We start from the raw sequence: 18,162 nt of genomic DNA, 5'->3' as shown, positions 1-18,162 counted from the left end.
CTGTCCCCAGGGCAGGATATTGAGCTATCGGCATGACAAGGATCTGAGCAGGAGAGGAAGATATTATTGCCCAGCACAGAGGAATGAATGAAGGATCCGAATTTAGTATTCAGCATCTTTTTTGCTGTTTTCCCAATTACTATTCTCTTCTCCTCCTGTGAAAGGTAATATAGCCCAAGGCAGATGAATTAGAACATCCACTTGTATTTGGATTTGTCTCTAGGCAAGATTGAGTGTTACACGTTTCTTTTTGTGGAAAAGTGTCTTGTTCCTACAAACAATTGCATTTCCCTATGAATCACCCTCTGTCTTAAGTCCTGCTTGTAATGCTGCTTTTGTGGGTTTGCAGGTGGATAATAGGTGTGTCATCATCAACAGGAACATGTTCCTTCACAAGTATGTTGTCTACCCGTGGGGTTATCCCTTAGCATGTGCTCCTGGTCATTCTGGTGAGTCTATATTAATTCTGGTATGCAGACAGCTGGTGACCTCTGTGGTTTCAGATGAGAAGGAGTTCACAGACCTGTGAGATTGCTCTGGTTAGTTACAAGTTGTATCTTCTGGACTGTATTTCCCTCTGGACCAAGGTGTGTATGTGGGGCTGCCCAGTCACTGCAAGGCACAAACACAACTGCTTTTCTAGAACAGTCAGAGACTAAACTTGCACTACACTAGGGAAAAGGACCTCCCTTCCTATATGATAAAAGTATGGCACAATAATCATTGACATAAGAGAGTAAGGCACAATAATCAGATCTCTGAGAAAATTTGAAAGGTCTGCATCAACTTTGAGAATATTGATAATTTTGATGGAAATCCTATAAGTGCAGATGAGGAAAAGACTTGTCCATGAATAATAGACAGACAATAAAAATATTATTTTCTCAGTTATATCTGTTTTAGTTGCAGCTCTCCCCATTTCTTGGAAAATAGCAGAAAGACAGGTTTATTTGATTTACCAATATTAGTTTGAAAAGAGCATCTTCATTTTAATCTGCAAATTAATATCCTCCAAGAAAAAGTAACCTACATGCATGGTGAGTAGTCTCCCTATTTTGAACACTCTCAGAAACACCTTCCCTTCCCCTGCCAACAAGATGTAGTAATGAGAGTAATTTGTTTGCTGCCTTGCTACTTGACCATGCAACCATTGCAGTCTCTTCACCCCTTGTGTAGCCTGTGTGACCCTTCTGCATGAAAGCAACATTTGGAACAACTTTTTCTTCATCCCCAAAGCTCTGCCTACACTAAAGGAATTATGGAGCCAACCACTGGTATGGAGTGAACATCTGGGACTCCCCAGGTGGCAAAAAGAAAGTTCAAGAGAAGCTGTTGAAGCAATATGGGACATACACAGCAGAGCTGAAAAAAAGAACTCTAGAATTATTTTTGGATTAAGAAAGGAGAAGCAAATTTGTGATCTTCAGCTTGGACAAAAGACAGTGGCAGGGAATGAGTGACAGAGGCATAGAAGATCATGGCTGGTATGCAGAAGTTAACAGGGAACAGCTGTTCATTATTTCCTACCTTTGAGAACAGTGGATTTGAAGAAAACCAGGCACCATATTTCTGTGTGAAAATTATGTCAGAAGAATCACCGATCATGAAGAGTTTAAATGCTCCCAAATAGTAGCTGGGTAAGCTCATGGAAAACAAGCTATTGGGGCTATGAAACATAAAGACAGGCTTACAACTCAGAAGGTCCCCAGAATGTGGGTTTGCATTGTTGATAGCTCCCCAGTCAAAGGATGTCTGACACTCCCTTGTCCTCCTGGGCAGGATTGACTCCCCACCAACAGTACTAGAGGTGACAGATTCTAGCAAGCAACAAATCTCCTCTGCTCTGCAATGCTGCTCCCATGCCTAGCTTTGCTTGCCTTGGGCACACTCTGCACATATTCATGGCTGCAGCCCATTACTCCATGTTTGCCAGCCTCTCTCACCCCCTTTGGAGGTTTTCACCTCAGGGAGAAGCCTCTACTTGGTTTCAGCTTGTCCCTGAAACAGGCCCCATGACCTTACCTCCTTGGTTCTGATAATCTGAAGTAGATTAGCCACAGTTTACAGCTCTTTTTTCCTGCAAGAGTCATTGTACACTGCTGGGAGCCCTTCATACTCTGCTTGGGACGTGGCACTAGTTTACAGAAACAAGATGGAGGAATAGAAAGTAAGTCACTACTCAGGAAATAGTTTGACTGAAATAACCCTATTCTGCTGATTTTTACAGCTGGACAGACTGCCCAAAACATATATCATACAGACTGCTCATAGACAATATACAATATGGTGGCAGAACATAATCCAACCAGGATGCTGAGCTTTCAGTTCAAAACCTGTCAGTGCTTTCTAACTACAATGGTCCAATAGGCATCTGACTATTGCTTCAGATATTCATACTGTAGTGCAATTGTAATTCATACAATTACACTACAGTATGAATATCTGAAGCAATAGTTATTGTGAAAAAGCTAATATAATTACATGGAAACAGCAAGAAATTTTAAGTGTAGTCACCTTTGGTTTTTTGTAACTACCCTGTTTCCCATCACCAGCATTACTGAAATATTTTTTTCCCAGGAGGCCCAAAGATCATTATGCTGTAGGAAAAATGAAGTGGGATGGCACAGAATCAACAGGCTTTTCTATGCAAAGCCCTTGATCACAAGATGGACATAGAGCATGCAGTACATGGAGGAGGAAGGTCTGCCCTCCTAGAACAGCAGGAGTGGGTAGCCTGGTCTTACTGAAACAAACTGCCTGAATGTAGACATGCTAAAAGGCTGACTTTTTTTTTTTTAATCAAAATTCTCCTGTCCATCTTCAGGCTAATTGCTGACACAGTCCAGAGGAAAAAGAAAAGTTCCTGTAATACATTATCAAGTGGAATATTAATCCTAGGAGATTTGGGAATAATTGCAGTCACAAATTGTACAAGAACTCACACCTGTGGTCATTAAGGTTATAAAGTCCTGTTCGCATTGCTACAAAAATGAGGTTATAATTAACTTCTAATAGCCTTCACTTTCCAGGGGGATTAAGATCTATTCTGCCTTCATCATCCCTAAGGCATGAAACCCATTATAGCAGAGATTATCAAATGGACAGATGCATGTAACACATTTCAGAACCAGACTTAGTAAGAACTGGAGGCTTGATCAATGATGTTTCCTGAAAGCTGTTTCTTTTTTTCTGCCAGCTCTCACTACTATATCCTCAAACACACATTTAGCTCAGCCCCATATAATTATGAGGCTCTCTTTTTTGGATATTATAGTTCATGTGAAAATTTTAGCCAGCTAAAACAGTCTGACACATATCAGAAACGGAGCCCCCAAAGTCAGTTGCCATAGGTGCTCTTATATGCAATATATAAACCAATATATAATACTGTGCAGTTTTTCTCTTGAGTAGTATTTTGTCTTCACTGGCAAATGCATCTTTGCTGCATTTGCAACTACTGTTACCCTTGTACATGCTTGGTACATGGCTAATACAAGATTACTGCAAAAACTTAGAGCTTTTCCTGCTGATCTCACACACATTAATCTATAATTAGGAATTCCCACATCAGGAGTTTGAAATGCAGAATACACATTTTATTTGTGCAAAGCCCTCAGTATGTATTTTATGTAATTATTTCAGTTATGGTTGAATTGAGTAAAAATTAAATTCCTGGACTTACCTGCCATAATACCTTGCTTCCATCTTTACTGATAATGTAGAGTCACAGACTGCAATTGTAGAAAATGTTTCTTTTAATATCTTCTGCTTTTAATTGTCCTACTTTCTACTCAAAGTCCATTTTCCTGTTGAGTTCTCAAAATAATTTTTAACTATGTAGCAACAAAGCAAAAAAACGCTAGCTAGGTCAATAAGTAATACAATGCCACATGGACAGTAATTTCCCCTGGAATAGACAGAAGGGACAAAAGGGAATGGGTTAGTCAGAAAAGCTGTATCTGGGCATGACCACAGAGCAAGTGCATTGATGCCAATCAGGTAATGACAATAGTACCAGGATTCTGCTGTGTACCTTTATGCATCCATGTCAGTGCATTTCACACAGTTTGTACCCCAAGCAGTGGAAAAATGAAAATTACATCTAGTTGATGTGATCTGTAGAGCCAGACTGTTAAAAGCAGTTTATAGAGAAACAAAAAATACCACTACTGAGATTTTAAAGTCTGGAAAGCCCTAGAAGGGCAGGTTTTTCAATAAAAAGGTATTTTTCACCTTTATTTGGGAGGGCTTTTCATTAAGCATGCGTATAAATCATAATTGCATAATTGTACACTTTTGTAGTCATGACTTTTGATTTATTAAATTTAAAAAAAGACTGGAATTTAAAATCAACTGAGAAATATGAAATGGATTGAGACAAATATAGGACAGTTTAATTTATCATGTGTGTCTGTATCTGAATAAAAAGATAGCACTCTAATTTTTCAGTCACAAATTCTAAGGGATCTAGATAGCATCACTTCAGATGTTGCTGAAGTGTATAGGGCATCAATGCAGTTCTGATTCAGCAGAAAAAGTACCACCCCCTGATTCATCTTCAGCATTTCCTTTTCCATGTAGGTCTCCCATTCAGTTCACAAGTGGGTCACAGCCACGGCAATGTGGCTCGAGATGCACATGAAATGCTGGAAGCCTGTCACTCATCCTCCAGTAGCAGGTTTGGTTTAGTCAGTCATGCAAGCAAGACAGTTCAGCAGAGATGTCATATAAAAATAATGCAGCACAGGAGCAGCATTGTTCACACAGGGGTGTGGCTTGGCCAGATCACGCAATGGAACCTGTTAAGGTAGGTAGGAGAGTAGAAAACAGGCACACCCACTGTTATATTGTGGGTAGCTGCATTTAAAATCGTGTTCCACTCCCTAGAGATAATAGCAAATGATCAGATTTCTTCTGATTCCAGCATTGTCATTGTAGCAGGAAATAAGGAAATTTTAGAGGCAGAAATAAACTGTGGAGTTCAAGTTCTTCCATAGGTGTGAGGAATGTGCATATTTCAGGGAGTGGGAGCATTAAGACAGGAAATCACTATATTTGTAAAAGAAGTCACAACTGACTTCTTTTAGTTTAAAAGGGGAAAATGAAATATTTCATTTTGTTTCTCCACAAAAAGGAAACACAGAAGAGTAAGAGGGCAAAACCAATATTCTGCTTCAGCTCTTATGATAAGAGTACCAGAATAGCAAGTGGTTAACTTCAGCCCTGCTTCAGGGCAGAGGATGATGGAAACCAAGCATTTGTCTAGAACATCTGTGCAGATGCTACAGAAGTTCTCAGTTATTTGGCTTCTCCTTTGTTTCAGATCTGGTTTAAGACCTCCATGTTCTCTCATATCAGAATGATGTATATGGGAATTTAGCAGTCCTTAATGGACTCTCACAGCCCATTGCTGTTCACACACACAGCTGGGACAGGAAGCTGTCCATAAAAGTTGTTTAGTGTAAGTGAAAGATCTTCTATTTGTTCTATTATTTATTTCCTTTCTACATACTAAAAATAAGTTTATTAGAAGTCATGTAAAAAGAGGAGGAAGGGGAGGTATTTTAACCATAAAATAGCAGGTCATACTGACTGAAATCAGGGGACCTTCAAGAGGAAACTTGGATCCCTCCAGCTCTAAAAGTATTCTAGCAGACATCTCTGTATCTACAGTATGATGAAATTTTCTAATCCTCTCACCAAGAACTGTCTCATTTCCTCTGTGCATAAGTCATCATAATAATAGAAAAAAGTAAAGTCATAATCAATACAGAAGATAATGTTGGGTCTAACTGGACTGAAGTTATTAGGAGGGAACGTAGGAAGGACTAAATAGTTAAGGTACTTAATAATAGCTGAGCCAGCATGACTAAATGTTACCTAGGGGACTTCCCTCTAAATTGGTCCTAGAAAGGAAATGGATTTACACACCTCACCACTTATATATTTGGTCACACACTGTATCTGTGAATCTGGATGGCCACTCCCCAGATTTCCCGTGTGTCATCCTTCAGGATGCTGCAGCCCAGAGAGAGATAAAACTTCTGTCATTAGCATTAACTTAAAAATTGCATTTCACTGAACAATAACTGCTGTTCTTTTTCTCATAACTTCCCTTTGCTTAGGCATTTTGCTGCAGTTCTGGCCTACCCAGGTTACTTCTTTGAGGAGTTTATTACAGGATAACAGAGCACCACTCCCACCTCAGGAAATCTTTGAGAGGAGTTACTGAAAGACTGAAAATCTACTTGAGTGGCTGGACTGACTAACTAATGGAATTCTATTAAGCCTCCTTGAGTTGGCCTAATAGGGGACATTTTCCTATATTTCCTGCTGGGGCAGAATTGTATCACCTTGCTGGAGTAAACAGAAATGGCATATCAAGAGGTGTGTTTACATTCTTCTCTGTTGCAGCTTTGCATGGAAAGCAAACAGTATAGGGCTGCTGTATTTATTTCAAAATGCAGCTTCTGCAAGGGGTATTCTTTTCCCATTAGCTTTCTCTAGGAAGAACTCACAAAGCTTTTTAAAATTCACACATACACAGTCACACGCGTGACAGTTTGGATGTAAGCAGAGAACACAGACGCAAGAGGGGTATGGATAGCAATGAGTGCTTAGAACAGTCTTGTCTGAAACACCAATTCTCCCTGGTACAGAACAAGAACAGAAAGACACCAAAAATCATGACAAGAAAATTGCCCTACTTGTGCTCTCATTTTTTACTAGCATCTGCCTGATAATAACTGAGAAGTAAATGAAGATGCTCTGGATATAATGTGGGTTAATAGAATTAAAGTAGCACAAAGGAAATATCTTATTGCCTTTTATAATTAACCTGGAGATCCACTGCTGCCACAGGTCACAGAGTAAAGAAGCCCTGAAGGAAGAGGTTGATACACACATGGTTGTGGGTGGGTTTACAGGCTCAGCTTTAGGTCAGGCAGAATGGTGAGCTGGTTGCCATGAAATCAGCTTGAGTTATTAGCCAGATTTACTCAAGAGAGACTGACAGCAGTCTCTGACACAACTGACATGAGGGGAAGGAAAGGAGGGGATCTGCCTTCCTATGGGGCCCTGGGAATTGGAGCTGTTGAAAACAGGATGTTTTAATAAAAAACCATCAGTCTGCCCCTGGAAATTTCTATAATCCTACCTTTTAGAGAAACATTTACCCAATGATTAATATAGTAACACAAGATCCCATCTTCCTCCATCTACAATCCCAGTATTTCTACTTCTGTAGAACAGAGTTTACAATATATTAATAGCATGTACTGGACACATTGAAAACACTTGATGGTTGTTCATTTTCTAGCTTGTTTTTAGTAAACCATTTGGAGGAGTAACAAACACTTTCAAAATCGTAATCCACTGTCCTATGACAGTGTACTTTTGCTAAAGGATTAGAATGAAAAGTACACCAAAATATTCTGACAGCAGACAGGTTAGCAAGGCCTTATTGAGACATTTTGGTACATTTCCCACTTCTCATATGACTGGAGTTACAGAATCTCTATGAATTTTGGGGTTTTCCTCTGTTAATACACACATTTAGTATTTTGATAGAGTAACAACAGAAGAGAGCACAGACAAAAAGATCCTATAGAATTTGACATTGGACAAAAAATGTTAAAGTGCCCTCCATAATTGCATTCCTGCTGAACATTTCTGTAGATTTCTCAATAGAATATTGTTTTCCTCTCCTTGGCTTATGCAAAGGACAGTGCCCAACGTGGGCGTAAATTGCAAAGGAAGATGAGTACAACTAGAACACTTTATGCATCCTACCCATACAAACAAATCTTCCTGTTTAATAGGATGCCTTTTCTGCATAAATATGCTGTAACCATAAGCAGGATTTCATCATCATTTGGAATAATTTCAGTTTAAAGGTGATTTTCTGACAACAATGGAAGAATCTAGAAAAACATATTTGGCAGAAGCTTTGATCCTGATGGGAACGTGACATAAACTTCCTCATCTCTAGGCTGGATGTCTGCAGTGCAGGAAAGGCACACAAGCACATGTACAGATGGTATGGTTAGATTGATCTTTGTCTGGCATAACTCCAGCCATCACATTTTCATGAATAATGGGTGTTCTTACCAGCTGTGAACTTCTGGGTTTTGATAAATTATCACCATCAATACCAGCGTGTCTAATCATGCTGTATATTTTTTTTAAAAAGTACTAATTTTTATTATCCTTGCTCTATTCTGGAGGTTGTCACCTTGTTACAGTGTCACTGAACAGTTAAGATGAGATACTCTGAGCTTTTTCTGTGCTTCATAAATTCATTTCTTCAGACTCAGAACCACTCAATTTTCTGTCTTCTTACAGAGTTATGCAATAGTATCTGAGTACTTACAGCACCAACATCTTTATAGGAAAGCACCATTCTCCTTCTCACATCAGTCCCTTCGTGCACATTAACATCTTGAATGCCACTTTGAATGTGCTTCTACACTGAAAAGCATTTTTGTGGAGCAGCATGTCACTTGCTGAACAGACTACTTCCTGAAGGGAAACCTGGCAGTCCTGTCTCGCATTTCAATAGAGAATTGATTTCCACGGAGGAGGCACCGAAGACGCCCCGAACCACTCAGGGCCAAGGGGCCGCAGCCGCCCCGCTCTGCTGCCCCCTGCGGGCCGCGCTCCCCCGCGCCTTCTCCCAGACCCGCTGGATTTCAGCCGAGACTCCACTGCGGTTCCCAGTTTAAGATTTCCAAACGTCTTACGTCGAAAACCAGTTTTTTTTTTTTATCAAGAGCCAGAAATTCCAAGCTCTGCTAAGCACAGAATCGTTTCAGAGGAGCAGCAAAGTTAATAGGGTGTTAATATCCCATTTTCCCTCTACATTACTTCTAATTCGTAAAAATGACAAAGGTGGTAAGAAAAATTGCACTGACAAGATAAAGTGCCAATCAAAGTTAAAACGTGTTGCTTGTATCTGACTCTATCTCCGCTCAGCTCATCCTCAGAGCATCCTCCCAGGGCTCACAGCTGGCAGCTGGGCACACTCACAACTGTGGTAAGAGGCACAGTTCTTCTGTGCCTGGTTGGTATTTTTATACACTTGAAAAGAAAAGCTAAAATGACAAGACTTTACAAAAGCTTGTGGAATAAAAGCCCAATTACATGATATCTAGTGCTCTAGACTCTGCAGGCATAGAAAGTGCAGGACTCTCTAACCACTCAGAGCAGAGACCTATTCAATGCAGGAATTACTCTGTGGCACTGGTGCTGACACCACACAGAACAGAGCTGAGCTGACTGCAGAACCAACTGAGCTTCCTGGTATCCAGTTTCCTCCCTCCATCTGCACTGGCCTTCAGCTGCAGCTGCTGATGTCATCGAATGGCACATTGACATGGATGGATGCTGCAGTTTAGACACAGCCTCCTGAGGCTTGGGTAATCCAGCTTTGAGCCATAAGCACCTGCATTCCCTGGAAAAGCATTGTGAGGCTTTACAGTAAGAGCCACCAGGTGAATACAAACACTCACCAAGAGGCAAGGTAAGCAGATACTGCACAAGTAAAAAAAGCTCCTTATTTTGCTCAAATAAAGCTGAAGGACTGGTGTTTAATGTCATGGCCACAGAGTGTCCTGACATTTCCTGTGCTACCACCCTGGCAATGTCACCACAGCAGACTGCAGATACTGCCTGCCTCTCAGTGTGCTTGTGGACACATGGTCAGCAAAGACTGAAGTAAAATCAAATCCCAGGTGTACAGATTTCACCCACAAGAAAGAGAAGAACCAGCAGGCACCTGGAGAGTACATCCAGGACAGGGGTGTTTTTTGAATTGTTTTTTCCTTTCCTATCCTCTGACCAAAATACCCCAAAACTCTAAACTTGCCAAAAAAATATAGAATGCCCCAACAGCCACCTATCAAACAGCCACACCTTTCTGCCAGTACCTGGAACCCTGTTGTTGCTGTGAATAAGTAATGTTAACTCAGTTTCCCAGACATCTGGTGGTCAGGTCCTCACGTCCTCTCTGGCCTGATGCATCTAAGCCACACATTGGTCTTCCAGCAGAGGCTGCACTTGTCACTGATGAAGAAGAACCACAACTTGGAAGGGCAGGAGAGACCATCAGCCAGGTACTGTGTTAGAAAGCACTGCAGCACAGCCTGGTAGTCCTGACACACTTACCTGCACCTTTATGGGGCTACTGTGTTGTGAGCAGCTGGCCCAGCAGGGTCTCTAAACAGAACCTGTTCCATTTAGAAAACTGAATTTCCACGTTTGTGAGCATTTTGAATTGGTTTTTTATATCCACACAGACCACAGTTATCCATTGTGACTCAGTAATGCTTAAGAAGTTCACATTTGGGAGGGACATTATATCTAAATTACAAATTTGATCTTATCTCTAAAATAGGTGGATACCATACACAATATGTCCTGAAATAGCAAGGCACAGTGGGCTGTGTTTAAAGTACACATAGCCTAATTCAGGAAGCTTCCTTTCTTTAGTTGGCTGATTTTACTGCTTTTACATATTTTTATTGGACTCACTTTATTATTTCTTCCTTTCCACTTTTCATAGCCATTCTACCTGTTTCACAATAAACCATTTTTTTGTTTGAAGAAAACCAGATTTGAAACTCCCCATAAAGCAAGGAAATCTATACTTAAGGCTGTTGTTCTGCAAAAAAGACACTCCACAGAGCCTGCTGGTTACTGCAGAGCCAGACATTCAATCTCAGATGTGTGCCAGGATCCTTAAGAGTGAAGGGAAGGTCAAAATCAAATTAATCAGAACTGGATCCTGAGTTGACTCTTTCCTACTGTACTTTTTTCTTACTTCCCATTATGCCTTTTTGTAGGGTCCATCCAAGCCAGCCTGCATACAACCAAGATGAAAGGAGTACTTGAAACCAGTAAAAATAGCTTTGTAACCTAACACATGAAGCACTGTTCAGAAAGCCCATTCTGCTGAAAAACAGAAGTACACAGAAGGCAAAGCAAAACTCAGGTTACCTGTAATGGAGTTACCTGTAGTGAGTTCCTCCTCTGCACTCACATAGAAGTGTTCCTACAGTTTTCCTACTGACAACTTGGAGAGCTTAAACTCTCATCCTCCACCTGTGCTCTGAATTTAAATATTTTTTTTATTGCCTGTTCTTCTGCTAATGGCATGAAGCTTCAGGATCTAAATAAAGCAGTAAATTGTTATTAGAAATGGAAAAAAGATCAAATGTTCCAGCTTACATAAAACAGTCCCTGCTGACTTTACATAAGGGTCACTGGTACCAACCATTAAAGAACTGTCATTCTGCTACCTAGGTAGGTGAGGCAAACTGACTACTGCACTTGGCCTTGTCTGCTGAACTTCACTCCCCTTCTTCTTAAGTCTTTCCTTTCCTACATGTAAAAAGAAAAACCTGTAATACAAAAATATCTATTAACTCTATACCTTTTTCTCAACAGCCCACTGCTCCTGAGAAAATTTTGAGATGCCAATGAAATTTCCCTCAGTATAACATAGTAGGGTCAGGGGGTTAAACATGTGACCTAGTCAGAACCTTATGCAAAAAAAGAAATTAAATGTGTAAGAAACCCTGGCAATTTCTAAAGAATGTTGCTCTTTCAGCAAAGTCTTTGAACATTTTGCAATGTTACTTGAGAAGTACAGTTGGTAGAAATTAAGCAGCTGAAATGTGTAGCTCTACTCACAGGATAGGAAGCTCCAGTAAGCGAAAAGAATCAACATTTAATTACTAAAATATGCTGTGTGATCCAGAAAAGGCTTAAAAGCTGAAGCTATTGCACTATGTAGCTCACTCAGCAAAGCACACAGCTGGTCTGTAAAAAATTAGGAAAACACATGGCTTCTGGAACACTTTAGAAAATAATTTATAAATCAGAACAAATTATTTAATCAGGAAAAGGGAAGAATTAAGTTCAGAAGAAAGAGGATAAATCAGAGAAATACACAGATTAATCAACAAGTTACAGTCTCATCACCCAGAATTGTGGGGGGAAACGTGCCTGGTGATTGAACAGTAAAAAACACATAATGAATTGAAGTATTTGCCTAGTACAGGAGTTTCCTTAAATAAAGTGCAGTGCAGAGAAACAGGTACAGGGGACAGCAAGAAGATGACAATTTTTCCTTTTTATTTCTTCAGGCACCAACAAGAGATATGATGTCTGAAAGATCTTAATGCTTTTATGAAAAGGGATGCCTTCCAAACTCAAGGGCATTAAAATGCATTATTGTGATGAGTATCTTTAATTTCATTCCTTAGTAAATTAGGAGTCTATGGAGGACAGGAGGATTTTCTTCACTTGCTTAACATTTACACATTTTGCACTGTATAGAAGCTGCCATGTAAAGACTTTGGAGCACTTGCCAAATGCTGGTGATTTAAAACAGAAAAAAACCTCTTGTAGAACTAATTTGTCTTCTCCTATCTACCATAACAGACTCAGAAAACCAAGACCATTAATCCCAGAAAGGACTAAAAGTTCACCGTTCACTACAGATTACTTACACAGAGAGACAAGCATCCACTATAAAAGTCATCAGTTTAGGCTTATAGGAAACATGATTTAGCTCAGGTCCGTTTGTTTAAGAGATATTGCAGTACTGTGAAAGAAAACTCAAGGTCTGTACAGCTCAGAATTCAAGCCATGTCTCTGTAATACACCAGCAACTCTGAAGTTTATACAAACCTCAAGCCACTAAATGTCTTTTAACCATATTTCCTTACATATACCCCCCTCTTGCTTCCTTTTATTGGTCAAGAGCTTCTTCTGAAATTCATTTTAAAATAGATTACATGAAAAAACCAGGAAAATTTTTCTAAACTAAACTTTGAACATGGGCTTTGATGAGAGCAAACAGGACGTAGAGTGAACAAGTAAGATGACTGTAAACTACTATAAATTTTGTTGTGGCAATGAAGATGATTTTACCATCACCATAGTTAACAAATATCGAGAAACAGAGCTACCAACTGCTTGGTGAATCAATTGAAATATCTTTTTCAGTGTCTTAAAACTTTTAGTCATATTATTTGAGAACTCTAAAGAGAAAATGCCACCGGCAAGTCCAAGTGAACAAACTAAAGAGAAGTTCTTTTTCTGAAAAAGAGGAGGTTCACTAAGAAGAATTGTGGCCAGTAGGAGCCTGCAACAATATTGTTTTCTTCCTTCTAAGATCAAATGAGGAGTGTTCTAGATGTTACACCTGCCACCTGCTGTACAAGTTACAAAGAAAGTAGCTATCCAAAGAGAAGAAAATGCAGAAATTTGTTTACAGCATCAATATCTCCCAAATAATTACTTTCTTGTTATGTTTTAAACATGTCTTCTATATGAAATTCAATTATCATATCGAGGTATATGCACAAAGTAGAACTGAGAGCACTGACTGTTTATTTTAAGTGAATTTTCCTTTTACAGTTTAGTGTAACTGGAGGTAGATGCAATATTAATTGATTTTTTTCCAGTGGTTTGAAATAAGTCATCTATGAACATTATAGGATAGAGTACTGGGGATTGGAATCAGTTGCTTGAAGTTAAGTCTACATAAACATGCAAATGAAACAACAAATAAATCACAGCAGTTTCTATGATGATTGTCAGTACAGTGTAGCACAGGTCTTCTTGGATGAAAGGCTGTTCCTGTGATGTCAAAATAGTAATGCCAATACTGCAAAATATTCCATGTGCATGCTACTGGTAAAGATACAAGATTCAGAAACAACTTTCCCATTCCTAATATTTCCTGTATAACTCAAATGATCAAAAGCAAGTTGAAGGGAATTACATGGCAAAGAGTGTGTGATCTGTTATGCAGGAATACATTTCTGACCTCGCAGGCAGGAGTTTCATTTCATGTAACTGTATGAAAATGGACACTGCCATTGTCGGGACTTTTGCTTTAACCACATCTGCCAGCCTCACTGGCAGAGCTGTTCAATTTGCTCTCTGCAGCAGATTCCTTTGGGGGAATAATGGAAGATCCCAGCAACTTCAGTTCAAAGTATTTTTTACAATTCCATGATTACTCAATCAAATCAATGAACAAGTGCTTGCTAACCTGTAACTGCAGACAAATACTGATAAATAGACAGGACCTAACTATGGTTTATCAACAAAATTTTGTAGTAATGCCCTTTCCTGTGAAGTCTAGATTTGCAAAGGAGCAAAACCAGTCTGGTGTAATTCAAATGGCAAAAAATATTTTTAGCAACAAAATAGAAAATCTTTTTAAAATAAAATCTTCAATGCTCTTTCTTTTAAATTTCCCACAAAGTTTGTTGAATAGATGGATAACCCAAAATACAGATACTTCTGTAAAATGAAATACCAGTGTATATCTGCAGATATGACCATGCACTGCAATACATCACTAGTAGATGGTCAAGAAGAACTTAGAAAGAAAAATCAGATTACATGCTTTCTGTTTCCTTGGTGCAATTTCTTGCCAGCAGCATAAAATTTTCATATCAATTAACAGATTTAAGCATGTACTTAAATCAAAGACCACAGGTAATTTTACTGGAACAAGTGGGACTCTAGAAACTTGCAAGATAAGACTGTCCCACTGTCCTCAAATCAGCAGGCCTATAACATTCTGCCTCTGGCAGAACTGAACTCCTTTCAGGAAATGAAAGATACCAAGTAATGAGTGACATCCTTCTCACCCTTCCCTACTGAGAACACAGAGCTTCCCAAATGAAGTTGACACAGAAGTAGAAGCCAAGCCTCTCTCATCATGCACATGTGATGGTCCTTTTAACAGGCAGGATTAACATTTGACCTCTAATATACAGAACACATACAATAAAACTTACACTGCTATTTAAATGTACTTCCTGGCCCAGGAACTACAAATCTGCTCTGTAATGCATGAAATGTATTCATTTTCATTTGTTTTCCTCTTAGTGAAAACCCAAACATAGCATTCAATATAAACTTAAAGATTTTACATATCAAACTGATTTATATAATATTTGAAACTTTACAAAATAGTACTAAAGTAGTCAATAAAAAGATTAAATTTAAAATATTTACATTTTATACATAAATTCCCCTTACTTACAATTATTAAATAATCTTCCATAGTTTCCTTAATTTTAGGGAAAAGCTTCTAATAACTAAAAACTAATTTTGAATTAATATCAGATGGCTTTTTACTTGAACAGAATTTTAGCAAAATCCCATTTCCAATGTGAAATATTATTCCCACATTTTCAGTAGCAGTTTATAGATATATATAGTTTTATAGGTGTTTTATAATGCAATCCTGTTTTCTATAATAAACAGTGGAGATCCAGAAAAGAAAGAAAATGGCACAATATGGATGGAAACATTATATTCCCAACTCTTAAATCCCTTTATGTCATTTGGCTTCTAGAATATCCAGTTTCTTATGTTATTCTTCCAGTATTTTCAAGGAATTGCATCCATACTTATTTAGATTTTTGTGTCATCATCTTTTGAGAAATTATTTCCTGAAGGTACTTCACAGAGACTATCACCATCCGTGCTGAAATCATCTTCATCGTCGTCATCATCATCAGAATCAGCCAACACTTTACTTGGTGACTTCTTCAGTCTACTAAAACAAAAATACACATATTTGCTATTAAAACAGCACATCTACACACAGAACACTTAAAAGAAAGCTTTAAACATTGACAGGCAGGATTTACATTTTTGAAGGATGTCTGAGTGCTGCAGCAGGGGTTATCATAGACCACATCTTACATGAAGGAAACATGCACAAGATCAAGCAATCACATTTTCAAGCACCTCTAACTAAAGTGGCAGAGAGAGGAAACTGTAACCTTTGCACACTGGGATGTTCACAGATGGCCAAGGAAAACTAACACAGGATGACTGCACCTCTCAGCCATTAGGGAAATTTTTACTGCTACAAATGGTAAGAGTGTCAAGTGCCACCACTTTTCTCCATTTTATATTCCCTGCCTCAATGAATAAATGCCTTTATTCAGTAGGAAGATCTTGGAAAGAAGGCTGGGACACCTGGAGAGTTTCACAGGTCTGTGTCAAACTGTGTGTGCTGATGACAAACTTGTGGAGGAAGCCCTCAGTTTATGGACTACAGGACCAAGTGGTCAAATGTGTGAGAAGTGGTGTGATACAGAACTGGAAAGTCTGACAACTCATCCTACCTTAATTCTTTTTTTGCAGTGTTAAGCTGTCCTTGCAATTGTTCATTTATGTCTAGTTGCTCTTCAAGTTCTCTCTGAAGTTTCTTTTTAGCATTTTCCAGTCTGTCTATTTCTTCTTCAGCTTCTTCAACTTGACGTTTCATTGCTTTCAAACGCAAACTCAACTGCAATATTTACATGTCATCTGATTAGAGGGCTATTTTAACAAAGGAATTTTATTCTTCCAGCATCTATGAGAGGGAGAATAAAGACAAAACTTTGCCAGTGTAGTGACACTGTAATCCTCTGCTTCAGAAATATTTGAAAGTCAGCATTAGACTTTAAGAAAAATATTGTGATACTGGTTTTTTACAGAGAAAAACCAGCAGCAAGCAAAGAGAGCTTTGGTAGAGTGAGACAGTATTATGTGATAGCAAGAGCTGGTTACCCATGACAACATAAGTGTGTCTAAGTTAAGCAACTTTAACAGACAGAGACTATAAAATACATTTCAAAAACCCAGAGGATTGTTTAAGATCATTCCTGTAATGGATGCCTGCAATTTGAAACACACTGCTCATTCTCCAGGCAGAGTATTAACTGTTGGCTCAGGTGCTGAAACAAACCATGTTTGAATCCACAAAGACCACAGTAATGGTAGAGCACATTGCTGTTGGAACATCAGTGTGTGCTTAGACTTACAGCCTATATTTAACAGTAAACAGTTTTTTTCTTTAAACAAAATTTTATGGTGGCAAAACAGATTACTTGTTGGTATATTTATAGGATCAATAACTGTCTGTTATTTGCTTTATTTCTTAAATTAGCATTGCTTCTGTAACTTTCTTTTCATAATTTTCAAAATTAAGAACAATTTAGTACTAGACAAAAGCACATGATGCAATGGCAGCTGCAAATATCACTAAATGGGAATTCACAAACAACAGAGTAATCAGAATCTACCCCTATTTGTCTTGTATCTTTTATACATGATGGTTTAGGCTCATAGGATTAATATCAGATATTTGCATATTAATCCTTCCCCTACCTGGTCCTTCTGATCAGTCAATGACAGATGTTCATCATCTACTTGCAACATTAACTCCTTCACTTTTCTCTCAAGTCTGCGGTTACTTAGCTGGAAATTGACTCTGTCCCTAGTGAAAAACCAAAACCAAGAAAAGACAGGTTTGTAAAAAAGGAACTGAAATGATCCCAATCCTGATCATTTAATTCTTTAACAATCTTATAAGAATTGGATAAATACTTAGGGTCCCTGCTTGGATTTACTGATTCCATGCAACATATTGAGAAATTTTTTCACAAGCAGAAATTACTAAGGAGAATTTCTTCTGACACCATAGCAACATTTAGCAACAAAAGTATATTCCTCCAAGATTAAACAAAAAGCAAACATGAAATGGATGTTACAGTACAGTTAATATTTCTAAGCCTGTTCTTGATATAAGACTTTTATAAAATAAGGAGCTATGGAACCATGTGCCCAGTTTTAAATTTTATGACAAACTTCTACTGTGCTTGCAGTAAAAAAGAAAAATTGCAATACTTTTATGAAACAGTAACCAATTTAATTTGGTGAAAAAAACCCCAGGTTAATTGTAAGAGAGATTTAACATTAGCAAGAGGCCATAATAACAAGCATAAATATGATCTTAGCATTACTGGTTTTACCTCTCTTCATTTGCAAGTCGTTCTTCCAGCTCTGTGATCCTTGCCTCCATCTGAGCAACGAGTCCCTCCTTGCTGGATCGGTAAGAACCCTCCAGGTGAAGGATTCGGCTCTTCAAGTCTTTGTTCTGTGGTTGGAACACACTTGGTTAATACACACTTACTGAGATTGACAAATATCACCTCAACACCAAAGTCATGTCTCCAGGCAAACAGCTATCAGTATGTACAGTGAGCAGTATGGCATTTAGTGAACTTGGAAAGTCACTGAGATTTTACAGTTTACTTCAAACAAATTTTCTACTACCGTGGCTTATTGGAAAGAATT

The 18,162-nt window shown here is 38.6% G+C and overlaps 1 protein-coding gene across 5 annotated transcripts in view; it reads right to left on the bottom strand.

The window, feature by feature from the left end:
- Positions 1–11,870: 11,870 nt before the first annotated feature.
- Positions 11,871–18,162, bottom strand: part of CGNL1 (cingulin like 1) — a 56,124-nt gene continuing 49,832 nt past the window's right edge. For 3 of the 5 annotated variants that reach the window (XM_054642143.2, XM_077185437.1, XM_077185436.1), the window contains exons 16-19: positions 17,838–17,962; positions 17,194–17,302; positions 16,167–16,330; positions 11,871–15,589 (exon numbers count right to left, since the gene is read on the bottom strand). In XM_054642143.2, coding sequence (XP_054498118.2) covers positions 15,445–15,589; positions 16,167–16,330; positions 17,194–17,302; positions 17,838–17,962 — 543 coding nt within the window. In that variant the 3' untranslated portion in view covers positions 11,871–15,444. Of the gene's footprint in view, positions 15,590–16,166; positions 16,397–17,193; positions 17,303–17,837; positions 17,963–18,162 lie in introns of those variants that run through there. The other 2 variants (XM_054642144.2, XM_077185438.1) reach the window with 2 other exon arrangements.

Source organism: Agelaius phoeniceus, chromosome 13 (genome assembly GCF_051311805.1).
Source record: "Agelaius phoeniceus isolate bAgePho1 chromosome 13, bAgePho1.hap1, whole genome shotgun sequence".
In the NCBI taxonomy this organism is placed as follows: domain Eukaryota; kingdom Metazoa; phylum Chordata; class Aves; order Passeriformes; family Icteridae; genus Agelaius; species Agelaius phoeniceus.
The sequence above is the reverse complement of the archived record's forward strand: the minus strand, read 5'-3'. Positions and strand labels throughout refer to the sequence as shown.